We start from the raw sequence: 21609 nt of genomic DNA, 5'->3' as shown, positions 1-21609 counted from the left end.
TAATTCTGTATACCAGATATTTCCTTAAGTGTTGAATATTAGCAATCATGTTGTAAGTTACATGTGTAAGTGAAGAACCAGCCCTACTATGATTTGGTGATAATTTGGCATTCATATGCTTCTATAACTTTTGTTTTTTCATTTTTCCAAAATCATGCAGTACCTCTTCTTGTTACTTTTAATGGGAGTTGGTTAAAATGCTTCTTTGATAAATTGCAGAAGATAAATATGTTATTTTCCTATTTGTATTGTAATTTTCCTTATATTTGAAGACTCATGAATAAAAGTTTGAATTAGAGAAAAAAAAAGCAGCTATTATGCCCTTAAAATTTCAACATGCTGGGATGGTGGTCACTCCTCTGGATGCAATAGGGTTGTATGACTACATATTTTAAAAGACAGAAGGGACAGATATGCCAATGACAGGTTTAATTTCCCTGAGAAAATTCAAATGAGTATGAGTGAAGTGTGTTTAAGGGATACTGTGGATTCAGGACTCTGGAATGCCTGGAAGGGCAACTTTATTTTTTGGCTCCAGCTACAAATTCTGGGTTTGGTGTTTATGTCCCAGCAGGACTCAAGATGGGGAGACAGCCCTTCAGCTGGCCATCAAAAATCAGCTTCCCCTTGTAGTCGATGCTATATGCACCCGGGGAGCAGACATGTCTGTACCAGATGAGAGGGGAAATCCCCCTCTGTGGCTCGCTTTGGCAAATAATCTGGAGGACATTGCGTCGACTCTGGTGAGACAAGCACCACTTGAACCTCTGTTTATAGATGGGAATATTGTGTGCCAGTGATGCACTTTGTATCTGTGTCACGATCACAAGGGCAAAATTAGTGATCTGTCAAGTAACAAATTAGGTCAAGGAGGAGCAGCTGAAAGTCATGTTTAAGAAATCTGCTGTTCAAATGTAATCTTGGCCAAAACCTTCATTTATGTTATCTTTACCAAGAAAGCTACCAAGAAGGAAGAGAGCTGAGGCATTTCATCAGGAGTCTTCTCCTGGGAGGTGATAATTTCTCCTGCTCCTATTATCACCATAGCAATTAATTCCCAAATCTCAGGTTTGTCTCTCTTGTTCAGAAGACCAGCCTCCAAAGAGGAGGTAAGCTGGAAGTCTTCATTTAGCTGTGAAAGGTCTTCAGTGTGACTCTAAGGCATTTTGCACCTGGGGGTTTTACCCAATTGTTACTGAGATTACCTGTTAATTACGGGTGTCTGTTATGGGGAGTTTGTCAGGTGCGTGTGTACACTTCCACCTGTGTGTGCTTTCTGTCCCTTCTAGAACATAGCTTTTCAGGGCAATAATTAAACACATTTATAACTTTCAAGCGCCTCCCATAGGGCTTAGTGCAAGAGCTTATACTGAGCAGATTTTAGTTTTTGTAAAACTAATGAATAATACAGATTAAAGTAATTATCAGTTAGTTATCAACTATCTTGCCTGAAAAATGAATCTAAGAATGTGTATAGCGCTCAGAGATGGTAATGAGACTTGTCATCTTTGCTAGCAGTGTTTGTGAGTATCCTATGTTTTTGTGCAGGTCAGACATGGTTGTGATGCCACGTGCTGGGGTCCAGGACCTAGTGGGTGCCTTCAGACACTTCTGCACAGAGCCATTGATGAAAACAATGAGGCCACTGCCTGCTTTCTTATTCGCAGGTCTGAGAAGCCCAAGTATCTCTTTAAGTCTTCTTATTCAGGTTAATGGAAACCAGCTCTCTTCTTATATGCCCATAGTTGGCTTGACTTTCATAATTAAGACTATTGAGGTTTGAATGTCATATCAGTCAAGGGCTGGGCTCACTTGTAAGGGGAGGGGTTCATGTGCCTGCATCAAAGAATCTAAAAGCCAAGCCACCTTTCTGCTTGGGGAACTGCAGGGTCTCCTATTCAGAGGAGCTGTTCCTCAGACAAGTTCACACCATGAAGCCAGGAGGCTGGGATGAGGAGACCGGATGGCCTCCATAGATAGCTCCCAGCTATAGGCCCTCACAAACATGCATAAGCCGCAACAGATTCCATGGCCCTTTTAGAGTGCAGAATGAGGTTCTGGTGGGCAGTATTATTCAGGAAACCTTTAGAGCAGTGTTTCTCAAACTTTAAATGAACACATATCCCTGGGACAGTTTTTATAATTCTTGTGCCTAAGTTGTCCCCAAGACCAATTGCATAAGAATCTATGGGAGTGTGTTCCAAGTGTCGGTATTTGCAGCTGAGAACCAAAGACAGTAATTCCTGGCAGCAACATTTTTGTAGGGTTAGATGAGGCTGCTGCTATGAATTTAGCAGCATGCTTGTAGCTATGTGGAAACCTGGCTCTGGAAGCCTTCCTCTTATTTCCTCTCTTCCTTTCAGTGGCTGTGATGTGAATAGTCCCAGACAACCAGGTGCTAATGGAGAAGGTGAGGAAGAGGCCAGAGATGGACAGACCCCCTTGCATTTGGCAGCCTCGTGGGGGCTGGAAGAGACAGTACAGTGTCTTCTAGAGTTTGGTGCGAATGTAAATGCACAGGTATGTGGAGTTACTAGTTTCCAATGAGATGGTTACCTCAGAATTAAGAAAAATTTTTTTATGGCAAGGGATCTTGCAGATTCCACAGTTCCAGGCCTTTCCTTTACCCTGAATGGGGCCAAGGTGCAGGCAGAGGAAGTAACTGGCTCTGACTCTTACAACCTGCCTGGTACTATTAATGGTTTTAAGTTAAGATTTTTCTTTTTTTGTGCCTGCTGTCCTTACTATATCATGAGAAAGGTTTCTCTTACTATTATTCTTGCCCTCTATTTCCCCTTTGTTACAGATTTTCATTGAGAGTTGTTCAGTCCCGAGGTGGGTACTGTGTTTAGGAAAATGTTACAGTGGTTCAGTTAAACACCTCTGAGCTATGTTCCTTGATGCTTTTTGATGTTCTAGCCTGTGAAAATTTATACATGTGCCCTGTAGTCAGATCAAGAGTATATGATTTTGAGCTCAGATTGATTGCAGATCTCCTAAAACAAATGTATTTCTGCTGGCCCCAGTGTCACCATGGGTTGGCTGGGAATGGGTTATAATGGGGAGTGGTTTCTAGTCATTGCTGAGGTTTGGCCTCTTTGATTTCAAACACAAAGTGGTAGTATTGATTCTCATAACTGAACCTTGATTTAAGTTATTTACCTTCATGTTTTTCTCTTTCAATTGGACCTTGAAATCTGTCCCTTGTCCCCATAGGATGCAGAAGGAAGAACGCCTATCCATGTGGCCATCAGCAACCAACACAGTGTCATCATTCAGTTGTTGATTTCTCACCCTGATATCCACTTGAATGTACGAGACAGACAAGGGCTGACCCCCTTTGCCTGCGCCATGACTTATAAGAACAACAAGGCAGCCGAGGCCATCCTCAAACGAGAGTCTGGGGCGGCCGAGCAGGTGAATGACCAGCACCTGACATTCTCCACATTGCTCTGAGCACAGCACAGCCTATTATGTGGAGACTAAACAGATGTCACCAACTAAACAGGTCTCTTCTATATAAGACGTTTGTTTTGAAATTATAACCCCCTTTCTTAAAATTTGGCTATTGAGATGTTCCTTTCAGTGTTGTTGGGTTTGCATGATAGCCACCTGATAGTGCCACATTTTGACTGGAATGGGAGATTGCTAGGTCTGTAATTCTGTGGTATGAAAACAGTTTATTTTTGGCTTTTGCACGGTTATTTAATTGCCCTAGTAATGAATGTCTTGAAAAGATTTAAATTGAACTTGAGCCTGTGTTGTGATGTTGGACCATTTTCTGAGTGTTTTAGAGGAATTAAGATGTTTTCATTTGGGCGTGCCACAATGGCTCAGCAGACAGAGTTCTCACCTGCCATGCCGGAGACCCGGGTTCGATCCCCAGTGCCTGCCTATGCCAAAAAAAATGTTTTCATTTATCTTAGCAGGCTCAGGCATCCTTGTTTTTTGGGTTCTTTATCAGCTACTAAATCCATATGGTATATTTGTTGACCTTCTACAGCACATTGGGTGGAAAATGACAGCAACAGCTGATTCTGAGGTAGGAGCTCGGATGGTTTTATTAAGTCAGTCTTACAGAAACTTGGTTGGAAGCTTTGAATCTCCAGCCAGCAGTTAGAGTACTATGAAGACTTATGGATAGCCATTTATGAAGGTAAAAGGAAAGTTTGATGCTTGAATGAAATGGGAATTGTAGCAGGTTGAAGATGATTGCTTGGTTTTCAGACTTCTGTGCATCACCTTTCTTTAGCACTAGCATAAGAAATGTAAAGGTGTTCACCTCGTCCCTGCTCAAGACAGTTTTAGTATTTATGAATGGAGATTAAAATCATCTCATATTTCCTCTCCATTTAGTTTGAAAGTGGTACTGTTGATGAAAATCCTTTGAAGATGAATTGCTTGCCATACCAGCACATGCTGTGTTAGTGTGTGTGTGTGTGTGTGTGTGTGAGAGAGAGAGAGAGAGAGAGAAGGTGGCGGTGAAGTGTGTGTGGTATGTTGATGTCTCCTTCACTGTCAGTCATACTAATGACAGCTCTTGACAGTTTGCCATGTGGCTTGATCTGAGCGAGCTTCTGTCTGCTTTACTTCAGTGGAACAAAGTTTGGGACATATAGCTGGTTGCCTCCCTCATTGTATATTATCCAGTAACTCAATAGAAGGAAATTTTATGAAATCAGGAAGCCTTTGTTTGAGTGCTCAGGGATCAGGCTGGCATTGCAGCTGTGGTGTTAGCATCCTGGGTGCTTGTTCTAGCCAAAGCAAAGAGATTCCTAAAGTTAGCCTCCACATTCTGCTCTCTCTGAACATCACAATGTGCTGGTCCTTTCCTTTCCCTGTCCTTTAGGTGGTCTCTTTTATGACTTTTCAGGTCCAGCTCCTGCTGTAGGAGGATCTCATTGCTAGCTTGATGTAGTGGCTCCTTTCCTCTGACCATATGGATGTGACCATGCGCATGTGTTCTCATGCACAAATATTTAGAGTGGGTCTGGTCTCTCTGGGGGTGGAGGGTGTGGGGTTGGTTGGTATTTAGTGTTGGTTCTTGGGAGGGAGTTTCCTACAGCTTCAGGCAGGGTTATATCATGATGTCTCCAGGGGTCAGAGTGGCCCACAGAAGCTCAGGAGAGACACTCTTAACAAAGGAGCCTACTAATATTTTGGTCCCTACTTATTGCCTTAGGTGGATAACAAGGGCCGGAATTTCCTTCACGTGGCAGTTCAGAACTCTGATATTGAAAGTGTCCTGTTTCTGATCAGTGTCCAGGCTAATGTGAATTCCAGAGTGCAGGATGTTTCCAAGTTGACACCTTTACACCTGGCTGTCCAAGCAGGCTCAGAGATTATAGTCCGCAATTTGGTAAGTGATGCAGAAACTGTGATACATCTAACATGTGTGCAAGGCATGTTATAGATTATATGCAGAATTTCTTATCACAGGTATTTGCCAGGTATTGTGAAAAGCCAGTGGAAATGTGGGGTACTAGGCCAATACACTCAGGAAAACGGGTGTCAGTAGGCAGCATATCTAAGTGCCCAGTGGGCTGCATTCCAGCAGAGCTGGCAGGGAGCCATGAGGGAAATCAAGCTTAAGCTGGCAGAGTCAGGGTAGAGGAGGGATTGTAAAAGGGGAGGGAGGTTCAGGATTCCTACTCTCTGCTAGGCATTAAACTAATGCTTTCAGCTGGGCTATCTCTCTTACTGCTCAAAACAATCCAGAGGGTGGGTGTAAGGGAGAGTGACTTCATTCATTTAAAAAAAAAACCAAACAAACAAAAAAACAGATTCTGAAGGAATGCTGTTCTCTATTTTTAAATTTGCCCATAAATTATCAGCTTTGTGTGTATTTATATATTTGTGTTTGTATCTTTAATATCTTAATAGCTAAACATCAGTAATCCAACACAGGAGCTTGGCATGTTAGTCACTGTGCAGCAGTGTAATAAAATATAATGTAAACACTAAATTCTGCTTTGACTTAGTAGTTGAGATGCCAGTGTTTTTTTTGTTTTTTAATTTTTATTGTGGTAACGTGTACACATAAAATTTCCCACTTTAAACACTTTCAAGTATAAAATTGATTGGTATTATTATATTCATAGTGTTATGCCACCATTTCTATCTGTTACCAAAACTTTTTCAGCACCCTAAACAGAAACTCTGTATTCACTAAACATTGCTTCCTGTTCCACTCCCACCACACCCACCATCCTTCAACCCTGGGAGCCTGTAATCTACTTTCTGTCTCTACATTTGCATATTCTAACTATTTCATATCAGTGAGATCATACAATATTAATATTATCCTTTAGTGTCTGGCTTATTTCACTCAACATGATGTCTTCGTGGTTTACCCATATTGCATGTATCAGAACTTCATTTCCTTTTGTGGCTGAATAATATTCCATTAATATACATGCCACATTTTGCTCATCCATTCATCTGTTGATGGACATTTGGGTTGATTTTACCTTTTGGCAATTGTGGGTAATGCTGCAATGACCATTGGTGTACAAATACCTCTTTGAATCCCAACTTTCAATTCTTTTGTTATATATCTAGAAGAGGTGCCAGGTCGTATGGTAATACTGTACCTAACTTTTTGAGGAACCACGGAATGGTTTTCCATAGCAAATGCACCATTTTACACTTCCACCAACAGTGTGCAAGGGTTCCTGTTTCTCTACATCTTTGTCAACAGTTGCTGTTATCTTTCTCTCTCTTTCGCCTTCTTATATGTGTGAAGCGGTATCTCACTGTGGTTTTGGTTTGCCTGTACATAATGGCCAATGATGTTGAACATCTTTTCATGTGCTTATTAGCCATTTGTGTATCTTCTTTGAAAAAATGTCTATTCAAGACCTTTGCCCATCTTTTAACTGGTTTGTCTTTTTCTTGTTGACTTGTAGGAATCCTCTATATATTGTGGATATTAATATCAGATATGATTTCCAAATATTTTTTCCCATTGTGTTGGTCGTCTTTTTACTTTCTTGATACTGTCTTCTGATGCACAAAAGGTTTTAACTTTGAAGTCCAGTTTATATATTTTTTTCTTACATGCTTTTGTTATAAAGCCTAAGATGATGTTTATTTCCTTTGATTTTTATTCTAAGAATTTTGTAGTTTTGGCTCTTAAATTTAGGTAATTGATTCAGTTTTTAATGGATCCAAATGTAGTTAATTTTTGTATATGGTGTGGAGTAGGGGGGTTGTCATTCATTTTATAAAGGTTGAAATTTAGGCTCAGAAAGGATGTTCTTTCCCCAGGGTTATTAACTAGTCAGTAGTATAGGTGGGATTTTAGCCATTTCTCTTTGGCTCCAAAGTTGGCTTTTTCTAGTACAACATTATGCCGCCTGGACAGGGGAAGGGTCTGAGCGAAAATGTTGTCACCAAAAAATGCATATAGTGAGTTTTAAGTAGAAACATTTGATTGGAATTCAAGTAGAGAGCAGTAGAAAATGTTTTTCAAGAGGCAGGTAAAGACCAGATTATGGAAACTCATATTTCCAACAAGAACTGTGAGCATCCTTTATCTTTTAGGCAGTGGGGAAACCATTGAAAATGGATTTGCCTGTGAGGACCGTGGTCCAGAGCAGACACCAGGGCTCCATGTCACCTGGCCCGCCCCAGAGCTCACAGCTGCTGGTGCCCCCATCAGCCCAAGGTGTGCACTGCAGAACTGGCCACTGGGACACTTGATCAGCCTTGGTATCCTGGCATTTTTGTTTTTGAAAGACACTTTTTAGAAAAGCCTTTATGACCTGATATGTGATTGAACTTTGAGAGCATTTAAGGAAGATGCCTTGGGGCTGGGGTATGAGGGTGTGGGGCTAGAACTACCAATAATGAGGCCGGGGTGAGGCAGTGGCTTGGAGAATGATTTTGTAGGCAGATCAGAGGGACACCGGGGACAGATTCAGCAGAGGTGGACCCCCAAAGTAGTAGGGAATCAGGCTGCACGTTCATCAGTCTGTCTGCCACCCTGAGCGCTTCGGGCACTTTGTGAGTCCTGGCCCCTTCCCCAAGGTAATGCCCCTGCCTTAGTAATGCCTGACCTCACAGGTGCTAGGAGTCCTAGAAACATCTGATCTCCCATGCATCCCTGCAGTCCTTGCTGTATGGGCTGTCATAGATTTACATTTGATCATATTCACATCTGAAACAATGCCTTTGCCCAGACCTCTGCCCCCTACTCAAGTTAACCAGCCTCAGGCTTAGCTCTGATCCCACCACAGTACTAATGGCCATGAAGGTCATTTGACTGTATGTCCTGTCTGGTCCAATGAGTGGTTTGATTGGACACTCAGAGGTTTGAGGAGGCTGGAACTCAGAAGTCAGGTGCAGAACCAGACCAGCTTCCAGGTGCCTGGATTCTCACAGAGGCTGGTGCCTGCACATTCAGAAAGGGACCAGGAGTGGCTTCAGACTTCCAGGGGAACAGATTGGATTCTGATTACAAAATACGGATTATTTTCTTGTTAACAGCAGCTGTCAATGAAACTTTGTCAGAAAGTGGATAATAAATGAACTTCAGTTACTAAATGAACAGATAGACAAGATGTTATTTAAAGTTCCTACCTGCCTTTGCTTCTGTAATTCTTATTTTCTGTCTTTTAAAAAATAATATAAAAATAGTCCATGCTCATTGTGAAAAAACTTGTAGCACAGAGAGATAGAAAGCAGAAAGCATCTCCGTTTCACCTCTTCCCTGAGTTTGGTATATATGGTTTTAACACTTTCAAAAATGTATGTATATATATATATGTATGTGTGTGTATGTGTGTGTATCTATATCTGTTTTTATCTTATCTATAACTCTTAAGTGGTATCATGATATAGTTTTCTAACTTGCCCCTTTTTTAAATATGTTATAGACATCTTTCCATGATAATACATAAATACTTATCATCTTAATGGCTACTTATACAATTGTTTGACTGTATTATAATTTTTATAACCCAATCCTGTTGCAACCAGGTTTTATTCTAATGGGCAGTGTATATCCTTATGTAGTACACTGAATATCACCACACTCCTGGGCAGTTTTTTTATCTCCTAAAGTCTTAGAAGTAGAATTTCTGTGTCTAAAGGAATGGCTAACATTTGGATAAATTATTGCTGGTTTCCCCTAGGGGAAGGTTTTGCAGATTTACACCTCACCAGGAGTGTATGAGAGGTTCTTTGCTTCTTCAGTTTGCCGGCTAGGCAAATCAGCAGAGAGGCAGGCTGTAGGCCCCTGTAAGTGGGACTCTGATTGTGGTAGAGAGGCTGCTTATGCAGGCAACTTCAACAGCTTCTTGCAGGAGCCAAAGTGAATGAATTAACCAAGCACCGCCAGACTGCCCTTCATCTCGCTGCCCAGCAGGACCTTCCTACCATCTGCTCGGTCCTCCTGGAGAATGGAGTGGATTTTGCTGCTGTGGATGAGAATGGAAATAATGGTAATTCTTGGTCTTTCCTCTCTGTCCAGAGCCAGGTGCCTTGGATGCAGGTGTGCTGCACACCCTGGGTCTGCTCCCCACCCCCACGCAGGGTTCAGCTTTTATAGGACCACAGCTGGGACAGGAAATGCTCTGAGCTGGGCATCTAACCTGCCATGGACCAGGCCCTGGGCAGCCCCTAATCTGATTGGTAACCCTAGACACCTCCAGTGGCTTCTAGTGATACCATGAAACCTCATCTTTGGATGATGGCTAAAACAGAAAGCCAAAACTCACGAGGTTGAATTTATGACTCATTCTTGGGAGGTGGTGAAGACTAGAAAGGATTGCTCTGTGGTTGCTCTGAGTCTCGCTTAGAGGAAGGGTTGGCAAGGGTGAGGGAGAGTTGAGTTCTTCTGCGTGTGCTCCTGGGCTTGCACACTAACGCCCTTTTCCTCCTCAGCACTTCATCTGGCTGTCATGCACGGTCGGCTCAACAACATTCGGGCCCTCCTAACGGAATGCACTGTGGATGCTGAAGCCTTTAATCTAAGGTGAGTGTCTGGCGTGTCTTGTAGAAATGCATATCCTGGGCTCCATGTTGGCTGGCCTCCCCTCCGAGCTGGTGGCCACTGTGCTTCTTGTCAGCCCCAGGTGCGTGCTGCAGAAGTGGCCACTGGGGCACACGACCAGCTTTTGGTGTCCTGACATTTTTGTTTTTGAAAAACACTTTTAGAAAAACTTTTATGAACTGTTTTGTATCCTTTAGATTTGTCTAACATCATAGTTCAGAAAGTTCTATCTCATTTGTGTATGATGACCATGGCAGATACATACCTAATTTTTCCAACTTGTTTTATCAGAGGTCAGTCACCACTGCACATTTTGGGACAGTATGGCAAAGAGAATGCAGCAGCCATCTTTGATCTCTTTTTAGAGTGTATGCCTGAGTATCCTCTAGATAAACCAGATGCGGAAGGAAACACAGGTATGTAATAAAGGGTTTGTATATCTCATCTTACCTGTGCTCCTTGCTGCCTGGAAAAACAAGAATCCAGACATATGTCATTCTTCAAGGGCCTTAAGCTCATTGCATTTACACTGGGCTCTCAGAGCCTCTGCCATAGATCCCTGTCATAGACTTTGACAGTGTCTGATTTTAGGGCATTTATCACATCTGAAGTGTATCTGGTGCTCCAAAGTAACACCTATGTCCAAAAAAGCCCGTCCACCTTGTTTTTATTGCCCTTGTCTGCCTTTTGTTGGGTCAGCCAGGGCCCTGCCCAAGCTCTCAGGTATTAGCAGAGAGGTAAAAACGATCACCTCAGAGGGGCCTCAGAAGGAAGAACTGTTCTGGAGTTTATGTTGACATGCTTTGAGAAAGTGACAAGCTATACAATACAGATATAAGTGGTGCCTTCTTACTGAGGAGGATAAATGGGCCTTCCTAGTCATGTTTTTCTAGCAACCCAGGAATCATTGTATTCATTTATATAGCTTTCAAAGCTTTTTTTGAAGTCTTTTTGTATTCACTTTCTTTTTAAATCTGGACAACAACCCCATGAGGTAAACAGTGCACATAGGTAGGTGTGTCTCCATTCTTCAGGTAAGGAAGTCATGACAAAAAAAAGAACAATACAATGATGCAATCCAGACCTCCTGCCGGGCCCAGGGCTCCCTGAGCATCCCTTTGCTGCTGCAGCACTCCTACTCCTTCACCCTCAGGCCAGGAAGAAATGCAGTCACCAAAGGATAGCCTGAATTTCTGCATGGAACCAAATATGTTATTACCAGTTCTTGGCTCTGGGAAAAAATGTGATACATGAATGTATTTTTTAAGCTGAGCTGGCAGGTGTGGGCTTGAGTTTCAGAGGAGTCTGCTCCTTGGTGCGAGCCATTGGGCCCAGCCGGTATTCCTGCGAGCACCATTCCCAGGAGTAGGTTAACAACTGGCAGGCAGGATGGAGGGCAGCACAGAAGGGAGGTGCTGTGTATCTTGGCTTCCGACTTAGACCTGAGCTCAAATCCTAGCCCTGTTGTATTGGAATGGGGTAACTCCAGATAAGTTTTGTAACTCTGCCCGTTTCCTCACTTGATAATGGGAATAACAACCCTCATCTTACTGGATTGTTTTTGATAATTAAAGGAAAGAATTGGAATAGAATGCATGATGAGGTCAACAAAGGGGAGCTGCTGTCACCTGTGTCAGTAGAGAGGACCAGCATGACGGCCTGGCTAGGGCCTGTCTTCTGACTAGGCTTGTGCCTCCACAAAGGAGAGTGTCTCGGGGCTGGAGAACTTCCCGAAGCATGCTTCCCATGCCGGATTTCCTCAGTGCACACTATTCACAGGTCTTTAGATTTAGTTACATTATATAAAAAGAGCTTGATTCTTCATGGTGAAAAGAGTGTTTTGTGCCAGAGGAAGGCAACTGAGACAACTGTATACTTTTTCTTCAGTGTTTTATTACTCCTTCAGTTGTCTTGTAGCTGGAACTCTGAATGGGAAGGAGTGTCTTGTGGGCTGGTAACTGAGACTGTTCTGGAGCTGGAGCTGCTCTGAGGTCTCACTAGAGCCTCAGAGGGCCCCTGTGGGTCTGTAGGGACTTACTTAACAAATGTCCCCAGCAGGGCAAAGCTGGGACCAGGTAGGAAGAAGTCCTATTGTGATTCTGTTTTCTAGTGCTGCTCTTGGCATACATGAAAGGGAATGCCAACTTGTGCCGTGCTATCGTCCGATCTGGGGCTCGCCTTGGAGTGAATAATAACCAAGGAGTCAACATTTTCAACTATCAGGTTGCTACTAAGCAACTTCTGTTCAGGCTTTTAGGTGAGTGACCTTCTTTTTGCTTTTCATGGCAAGCACAGTTACAATGGTGATTTTTAAATCTCATGACTGACTTGACTATGATCTGAACTAGTCATTCTCCAGGCACCATTGGAGATTTTTTTCTCTGAATGGGTTGAAGGGATTTTAAACGATAGTGGCAGGGCTACTATTAGCAGCCTCTTTTCAGAGTTCTCCACATTAGGGCCTCTGCTGGTCTCCCATTTCCCCTGAACCCATCAGACATCTACAAGCTCCAGGTAGGTCATCCTTCAAATGTGCCTTCTGCTTCAGCCCCCAGTGAAGCTTCCTTTTCTGGGTACCTTTTCTGGGCAGGAGAGCTTCACTCTTGATTTCATATTTGCAAGTCTTTACTCCTCCTACTGACATGGTAGAAAGAATCAATGCCCTGAAGTTCTGCCATGACACAGGGTTCTCCCATCATCCCTCAGTGACTACAGAATAGGAGTTGTGAGTCCCCTGGTACAGACAGAGAAACAAGTTCAGAAATACTCAGTAACTGTGTGATCTTAATGTAGGTGACTTGCCGAAGGCCACAAAGCTGGTTTGCAGCAGAGGCAGCATGAAAGCCCAGTGATATTATGATTTGAGTTTACTGTTATTTTCCCTATGCCATGCATGGCTCAGCTCTTTAAATAAGAGCCCAGAAGAGGTGCCTGGCACAGTGTTGGCCTGTAGACTGAGTACTCTGTCATGATGGACTCATGTGTGCACCCCCCACTGCTTCCCCACATCCCATAAGCTCATTCTGCTTCTGTGTAATGAACACAAAGAACAGGGCCTGGCACATAATTAGTGCTCGGCAAAGAGTAATGAGTGTTAACTACATTGATAGTTCTCTACTCTGTGTTTCTGGGAAGATTAATATAGATATAAAGTCTGTGCTGATGTATATTTAACCCCAACCTGAATGTTCCACAGCTTCCTCAAACTCAAAACTGAACTCATCTGCTCTGGTTCTTTCTTTTATGTCTCTTCTGCTGGCGATCCCTCCCTTAACTCAGTCACTCCCTCAAGAAACCTGGGAATCACCTTCATCTCCTTCTTTCTCCCTCTGACCACACCACCCATACCCCCTACCCCCAAGATTCTGTGCCTTCTTGGTTTCTCTGGTCTTGGTTCCCTCCTCCCTGTTCCCCTTAACATTTGGCTCCCACCAACTTTTTGAGCTGTGTGGTTTTTGTTCTCTCCCCACCCTGCCTTACACTCCAGCCACCCTAGTTGCATCTGCCTCCCTCCCAGACACTGCTGTTTCCTACCTTGAATACCATTTCTCTCTTACCTAGTTTTCTTAGCAAATGCTGATTCTCCATCTTCTCCTCTGCAGCATTCCCTGACTTAGCTGGAATATATTGTTCTGTCATTCCTCATGTCATCCTGCAATATTTCGCTTTGTTTATTCTCTGGCTGTCCTTTAAGCTCTAGCACAGTCACTCCGGGCCATGAACTGGTCTCTGCCTGCCTGTGTTACAGATATGCTATCCAAGGAACCTCCGTGGTGTGATGGCTCCAACTGTTACGAGTGCACTGCCAAGTTTGGAGTCACAACTCGCAAACATCACTGGTAAGATTCCCACCTCACTTTTCTGAGGAGCAAGGGGACTTTTGCTGATGTTATGGCTTTCTTCCTTTTCAATGATAAGCCTTGAAGTTACCTGGGCTCACTGAGCTGTGAGGTGAGGTAGCCCTGGACTCTCCTGAGCAAACTTCATCAAATGCATGGATGAGAAACATGGGACTTGTGCAGACCCAAGGATCACACTGAGAAACAGTGATGTGGGTGAGACAGGGATCACTCAGATGGGTGGCTTTCCTGCTGAGTGCTGAGAGTCCACAGATCCCAGGCAGCCTCTAGGCCTTACACCATCTTTCCCAGGCTTCCGGCTTATAGCCAAGCAGAGATGACCTCCTGCCCCTACAGTGAGCTTCTAGCCCAAGGACTAAGGAGCTGATTCCACTAAAACAAGACTGTTCCAGTGCTTATGCTGAACTGCTCCTGATTTCTGAAGAAGAGCTTTCTAAAGTATTATTTTAACTTTATTATTGAGTAGAATTTTGTTTTCATGGAATACAGGCTATTGATGAATTGGTATAACTTGGCTGGCAAATGGCAGAGGTGACTTCAGGGTTCTGGCCATGTCCCCCCTCACCCCTCTCCTTATCTGCTGAGGGTGCTCTGGGTGTCGTGGGTATCTTTGATGCTGCAGGAAGCAGTCTGCTCTATAGTGGCCATCTCACACCTTTTTTTTTTGTTTGCTTCCACAGTCGTCACTGCGGACGTCTTCTCTGCCATAAATGCTCAACTAAGGAGATTCCTATTATAAAGTTTGATCTGAACAAGCCTGTTCGAGTTTGCAACATTTGCTTTGATGTCCTGACTCTGGGTGGGGTCTCTTAGTGTGCACCCAAGGGGGTCCAGGCCACGGCCCTGGTCCCCTCCCCAGCAGCTCCCCTGCTCGCCAGCCTGCCCCACCCAGAGCAGGAGCTGGGGGTCATCTTCCTGCAGCAATAGACTGAGACAGTGAAGGCCTATGGTTTGATAGAACCCGTTTCAAATGATTCCTTATGATTGTCCTTGTGTCAGACTGTGATCGATTTCTCTAGATGTCTCACTAATTGGATTGGACCATTTGGCTTCAGTGGTAAATGTATATGAATTAGACCCCATTCTGCTGGCAGCATATAAGGACACGTCTAAAACCATTTTCCCTCCCAGTAGCTTAGTATCTGTCGCAGAGCATTCCTGAAGTCTTCCTGCCTGGACAGAGTCACTAGGCTGACAGAATAGGAAGCTGGCATCTGGCTGCTCGATGACAGCTGGCTTTACACTCGGGCAAGTGGCTGTGGACTTTCCTGTACAGCATTTTCATAAAGATGATAGGATCCTCTTGCCCTGAAGTCTTTTTTTTTTTTAAGTTAGCTGTATTTTTAGTGAGCTACCCCTTTTAAAAAAGGTGAAATCTCTCTAAACAGGGTCCAAAGATGAGAGCTGAAAAATTGTGGCCTTAACAACTGAAAGCTTTACCAGTGTTCATGCTCCCAGGCTGTCAGGAGTGCAGTTTGGCAGCTTGACACCTCCTTGACAGCATCTCATTCTCTCATCTTGCTGTGTCCTGTCTGTGGAGTCCTCAGTCACTCTGCCACTAGAGCGTGCTGGAGGAAATGCACTTTTATTGTGCCACACACTTTTTATATAGCCGTTTTATTGGTGATTCCAATTTAAAAACACATTCAAAAATACCCTCATACATCCTTGTATCAGTGATTCTAATAATCATCTTTGACCGGACCTCAGTTTACATTAAGTCTTAAAGGAAAAACTCCTGCAGAATGTCACTTGGAGCAAAAGATCCACACAGGCCAAGTGATGAGTAGAGGAACCAAAAAGGCTTCAATCCTGGGGACCTCAGGCTCTTTGACAATGAGTGCTTCTTGCCGAAACCTTCCCTGTGGTGGCGTGAGTGTTGTTGGTCCTCGACCCCAGCTCTGTGTAGCGTGCCCTGCCCCACAAGAACCAGCAGCCACAGGCGCTGGCCAAGAATGTGCTGACCCCGTTTTGGAAGGCTGAATGAGGTCCCTAGAGTTGTTGGGCCTTAGTCACTGCTGGTACACGTGTTAACCCTGAGGTGTTAAACTTATAAAGGTTTTGGCCAGTTTTTTAAAAATGCACATTTAAAGAGAAACTTCTACCACTGCTTTAAGAAAAAAAAAAAAAAAAGACCTAATATGAACAATATGTGTTGTACAGTTATACTCAGAGATTAACAGTCTCAATCATATACATTGATTTTTTTTCAGACATTCAATAACCACTACATTTTTTTTTGCATTAATTAAGTTTGGATATCTGTGTAAAAGGGACTAAATATTTTTTACAACTGCCTGTTTTTTTGTTTGTTCATTTTCATTCTTGGATAGTAGTATGTCTTATGTTGCTGTAGATTTATACATTCTACTGCCTAAATATGTGTGTAAAATGGGCTGACAGACCAGAGTACTACTTTAAGAAAAAATATTTCCGTGATTTATAAGATACATATGCTTTTTATGTTAATATGAGCTTGAACACAATGTTTAAAAGAAAAAAAATAATTAGAAGAGTTCCCCTACCCCACCCCCAAAGTCTGTGACATACTTCCTGTAGAACTTTTGTAGAGTAACTCAACTAGTATGGGAAGACATTGACCATGCAAGGCCTGTGGTCAGTTTCCCTTTTCTGTTGCCCGAGAAGAGCCATGAGGACGTAGGCTTAATTAGATGTCCAGATTCTTTAAGTGGAAACAAGATAATTATTGTTCAGATATGAATTGAGGTGCGTGGTAGGTTTATACTTGTTCTGTTACTGTCCGTGGTGGAGAGGGGAGGATGAGAATCTAATCAGGGAATAAGCTGATTGTCCTGCCTTTGCCCCAGCATGCAAATTTCAGCCAATCTTGCCTATAATTGCACTTAAAATCTCAAGATCATGTACAAAATATGTTGAATCAGCTTCTGGGATTTCCTTTTTCAGCTATGGTACTGACCAGCTATGGATTGGGGAACATTTTGTGAGTCTTGGATTGGCCTAAGGGTGCATTCTTGTAGACAGAGCAAAGGGTCCTTCCAATTTAGGAGATCCTCCCCAGCGCGCTGATGACCTCTGGTCTGAGCTCAAGAGGCTCCTGAATGGCTGATGCCCTGCTGGGGTGAGACAGGCTCTCCAAGTGTTAGGTCGTAACTACAAAACTGCCGAGCCATTCTTGTTCAATTTTATCCAGTAGCTTAAATACTTGTAGCAAAAACCCAATTTTATTCATTCAGAAAGTTACCACTTGTAAATGAGTAGAGCGGGAAGAATAAACTTTACCGAAACATAATTTGCTGCATCAGTCAACATTGTTATGCTGAATTAGCTTTTAACTGCCTCTTGCTCATCACTAGATTTACTATACAGTGTATTCTTAACAGTTTTTTAAAATTTTGTCTCAAGAGGAAGGTACAAACCATGTGCTGTATACAAATCGAATTGCATATCCTAACTTGCTATGATTCTCTAACAGGAATTTCTCACAAACTTAAGTGCCTATACACTTAGGACATTTTAATCTTCATTTACCTTTCTAGTGGTGTCTCACTGAGTGATGTATGAGAACCATATTCCATTAGAGGTTTTTGTCTGTGCATTGTCAACCTGTTACCAGTTTAGTCGATGCTGGATTAGATTGCTTGCTTCACTTGCCAGTCTCCAGGAATGGGATCCACATGAATGACATTGGAGCCGTGAGTCACTCATGACCATTCCGTTCAGCTACTCACTCTTCACTCTGAACGGGGTCCCTGCATGGAGCTCATCATGTGGTGGTCTCACCACTCTTCCTGATTCATGCTCCTTTACTGTTGTATTGAATGTTACTATGCTCATCTTGACCACAGGCATGGAATGGAGGGAGAGCCTTGGTGGGGTGGGGGTGGAGAGCCTATATCTCCATCTAGGTGTCTTATCTGGAGAAAAAAAGAATACTTTTGAAAAACTATGTAATACTTAGATCTAAAAGGCAAACAAACTGCCAACTTGACAGTAATACAAGCAAGTAAAAATAAAGCTTCCATGAGAGAGACACAGTTTACAGAGTTTACAGTTCAAGACTGTGAAGAAGCTCCAGAAACAAGCTTCTTGCAGGGCCTGGAATTTATTTCCCTCAGGACAGGCCCCAGCAGAGCTGGGAATGTGGCGGGCAATCCCAGCTCCTCCTAACCTTTCAGGTTAGGAGCACTAAAGCTCCCCACCTTCAGCTGCACTCTTGAGCAGAGGGACAACTACTATGAAGGGATTTGGAAGCTGCATTCTCACATTGTAGAAGTAATTCAGTGAACAGCTAGCTGACTGTTTGACCAGATATTAATTATACACATTAAATTTCCAGATGTTATCATAGATGCCTTAAAAGACATCCTTTGGGAGATCATTGCCTGTACAGTTCCCTTTTTGTGTGGCATATTCAATATATTAACCTGTTAATACTGGTAAAATTGGTTTTCTGTAGCTAGGGAGCCTTGAGTTGGCAGGCATCTGAGTTGGCTATTCCACAACATACTTGGCTGGGCATGCCATGTGAGACCATGAGGAGGGGCAGAGACTGTAGGCACAACATGGGTCGATCACCTTGGCTTCCTGGCTTTATGGGCTGTACTCATTGTGGGACGACAGCACTAGATAGGACCATGGCACTTAGAAGCATTGTTTCTTTGGGGTCCATGTAATGGAAATGTATTTTTAAATATTGATATTTGCATTTTCTGTAACAATTCCTTATAATAAAATGAGGTAAAATTGTGTTTAAAGTTAAAGTATCAATAAGCATTAAAAACAAAACAAAAACCTCCTGACATGAATAAATTTCTTTAGTAGCTACCTCTAGGAAAGTTTGAATTCCAGCATTTTTCAGAAACTATTTACAGCCATCAAGAAGTAGGTATTATAGGCATAATGACCAGCTGCCTGGATTTACTGTGCTCTTGGCCTACACTTCAACTCATAGTGACACGCTATAATTGCAGCTGCAGTCTCTGTCACCTAACCCACTGTAGCTCTCCAGATGACCCTGGCAATTCCCTCTCAGACTTCACAATTTAAGAGCAACTCAAGTGGATCCACTATGGTGAGCTTTTTGCTGGCCGAGATTAGAATGGAGGAGAACTGGCTCTAATGAGGGTACTAATGAGGCTTAGGGACTTGCAAATTAAAATCTAATGGCCCATAAAGCCCCTGTACAAATCATCAAATGTAGGTAACCGCTTACTTTACCAGTCCTCCATCTTCCTTACCCCTACTTCAGGCCGGCTGTCATAATATTTCACATTCTTCTATAGTTTTTCTCGTAATCAGTAGGTGTTAAGTGCTTCCACAGAACAAGTCCAAGTAGTCCTGCCAGCTGTCCTGAGACAAACAGCGCTCACCACTCTCACTGGTCATAATGGGGCACTATAAACAGGAACCAGGCATGCATCAACTTCCACACATTTCTGCCCAGCCAGGGGAGAAATCCGGATTTTAATTCTGCTTTGTCATTGATTCGCTGGCAGTGTTGGGAAAGTTTCATCATTTCCATGCCTACATCTACAAGATGTAGGTGACCATGGTCCTTTCTAGCTCAGAGGGTCCCCTCTCGTGAGGGCTGATGGGAGTAATGTCTCCTGCCTGCTCGAAGGAATCAGGGGCCTTTGGCAGTAGAAAGTGCTCTCACACAGTAGTCCTCTTAAGGGGTGCCCTCAGATTTCTGAACAGACAGCCCTACACTTCATGGGACCTAGCTTTTGGAACACAGCTCGTCCCCTAACAAAGTGAGCAAGAGATTACGGTTGTGGTCTGAAACAACTCCCTTTGTTTTGCAGTCATGCAGTGGCTGAACTGTGGCCTAAAAATTCCAGAATCTTCAATTTTAGTTCTGTTTGTAGAAAACTGGAATCTTAGAATTAAAAGGCAGATGTTGAGATTGCTTCAAGATAGTAGGGGACATCAGTCCTGCCTGCCCAGCCTTTGCTTTGGCACCTTGCTTGCTGGTGTGGCCAAGAGCAGATATGGGTACAAACTTCAGCTGTTACGTGATGCCTTTTAAAATTATTAGAAGAGGAGAGAGGATATTTATACACCCCTTCTGGGCCATAAAAGTGGAGGTATCTTAAGACTGGGCACAAGACCTGGCCCAGCATAGTTTTAGCCAACACATAATAGTTTTATTTCCCTCTGCCGGGAATTCCCACTGTGTCCCTCAGCTTGAGCTGACTTCTCTGTGGCTCCATTAGGGAGGAACTGCCATCTTCTGCCCTCAGTTTTGCCCAGGGCCACTCTAATGGAGGAAGGAGAAGCATTTCTCCAGTAACCACACTGCAAAGTGCCTAAGATCTTTAGAACTGACAGCCTATTCTTGCTGAATGCCTTTACAATTGACCCACCGCCCTGATGTGAGGAAGATTCTTTATCATAAGTAAGGTAAGTGTGGCTTCCCAAGAGAAAATGAATTCACATTAAGGAACCGAGCAAGCTCCTGAGGCTAGCTAAGTTTACCCTGGAGCTTGGATTTAGGGGCCTTGCATCAGTCAGAGGTCAGGCCCTTCTAGGTTCCTCCAAAGGCCACATCTGGCTGGAATGACTGTAAATGGACCTTGTTTTGCTCTTTCAGCTTGGTTTTGGAAGGGTGTGAACTTCTCTGGACCTGGCCTGCACACTGTTCCTACATCCCTGCCCCAAGAATGAACACTGGGTGCTCTAACCAGGTCTTCTACTGTCAGACTATCAACTCCTTGAGATTCACTTGATCCCCCTCCCCTGACCCCAGCATGATGCTGGTATATAGCAGGTGCTTGGTAAATATTCACAGAATGACTAAAAGAGAAGCCAGAGGAGTAGCTGAAACTAGTTCCTGATTAGCCTGGAGTAGAGGGATGCTTTCCATTAACAGAGAAGCCTTGGGCACTGAGCTCAAGAGCTGTCTGGAACAAGGTACTAATTTCAGCTCTCCTTTCTGCCTACTTCTGCTCCAAGGAGGGCAGAGACATACAGAAATATGAATCCTGAGTTCTAGGCTTAGCTCCATTGCTTTGTGATTCCAGCAAGTCACATGAGTTCTTTGAGCCATGGTTATCTCATCTCTAGAAAGCTAACTGTGCACTTAGCACAGGCTATAGAACTATGGATACAGGGGATAGAAAACTGAGTAGCCCTGGATCCCTGTCCCCAAGGAGTCTGCTGTCCAGAAAGAGAAGCTGATGAGGAAATTAATGGTTATGGTACACTGTGATTTATGTTATTGCAGAAATAGCACTGTGTGCCGTGGGGACCCAGGGAAAATACAACTCAAGCCAACTGCTGGGCCAGTGGTTCATGAAGGCTCCCAAAGGTATTGGTTGAGCTGAATTTTGAAGACGTAAGAGGTGGACAAATGGAATGGAGGAAGAGGTGTCATGCCAGTCAGAAAGTATAGCTTGTAGGAAGGCATGTGGGCATTATCAGTGAAATGAAGCCTGAGGGAGAAGGGTGCATGTGGGGCATGGGGGTGGGAAAGAAGTTAAGAGATGGACCAAGGAGGACCCTGTGGGCTAAGCTGCTGATGAGTTAGCACTTGATCCTCAGATATGGGAAACCATTGATGAGGCATAAATGAGGGATGCCATCATCAAGAGAGATGACCCCAGTAGCAGTGTGGAAGATGGTTGAAGAGGGTGGGACTCCTGCAGCAACCCAGGTGAGAAATGACAACCTAAACCAAAGGAAGAGCACTGGGCATGGACAGGGGGGGATGAAAGGAGAGAATTAAGAGTTGAATTGCCAGGACTTTGGAGACTGGTTTGGGAGGGGAGA

At 43.5% G+C, this 21609-nt stretch overlaps 1 protein-coding gene and 1 long non-coding RNA gene across 5 annotated transcripts in view; one reads left to right on the top strand and one right to left on the bottom strand.

Annotated features, from left to right (window-relative positions):
- Positions 1-18593, top strand: part of ANKFY1 (ankyrin repeat and FYVE domain containing 1) — a 109948-nt gene extending 91355 nt beyond the window's left edge. For 3 of the 4 annotated variants that reach the window (XM_077165591.1, XM_077165593.1, XM_077165594.1), the window contains 11 exons: positions 572-743; positions 1549-1667; positions 2364-2520; positions 3217-3417; positions 5183-5359; positions 9299-9446; positions 9889-9979; positions 10289-10413; positions 12108-12254; positions 13746-13836; positions 14538-18593. In XM_077165591.1, coding sequence (XP_077021706.1) covers positions 572-743; positions 1549-1667; positions 2364-2520; positions 3217-3417; positions 5183-5359; positions 9299-9446; positions 9889-9979; positions 10289-10413; positions 12108-12254; positions 13746-13836; positions 14538-14670 — 1561 coding nt within the window. In that variant the 3' untranslated portion in view covers positions 14671-18593. The remainder of the gene's footprint in view (positions 1-571; positions 744-1548; positions 1668-2363; positions 2521-3216; positions 3418-5182; positions 5360-9298; positions 9447-9888; positions 9980-10288; positions 10414-12107; positions 12255-13745; positions 13837-14537) is intronic. The other variant, XM_077165592.1, reaches the window with a different exon arrangement.
- On the bottom strand, positions 15902-21560 carry LOC143688052 (uncharacterized). Its single transcript, XR_013177803.1, has 2 exons — positions 19052-21560; positions 15902-17753 (listed from the first exon to the last, which is right to left on the bottom strand). It is a non-coding gene; the product is annotated as an uncharacterized LOC143688052 (long non-coding RNA).
- Positions 21561-21609: the final 49 nt, after the last annotated feature.

Source organism: Tamandua tetradactyla, chromosome 6 (assembly GCF_023851605.1).
Source record: "Tamandua tetradactyla isolate mTamTet1 chromosome 6, mTamTet1.pri, whole genome shotgun sequence".
NCBI lineage: Eukaryota > Metazoa > Chordata > Mammalia > Pilosa > Myrmecophagidae > Tamandua > Tamandua tetradactyla.
This window is presented reverse-complemented; position numbering and strand designations above follow the sequence as displayed.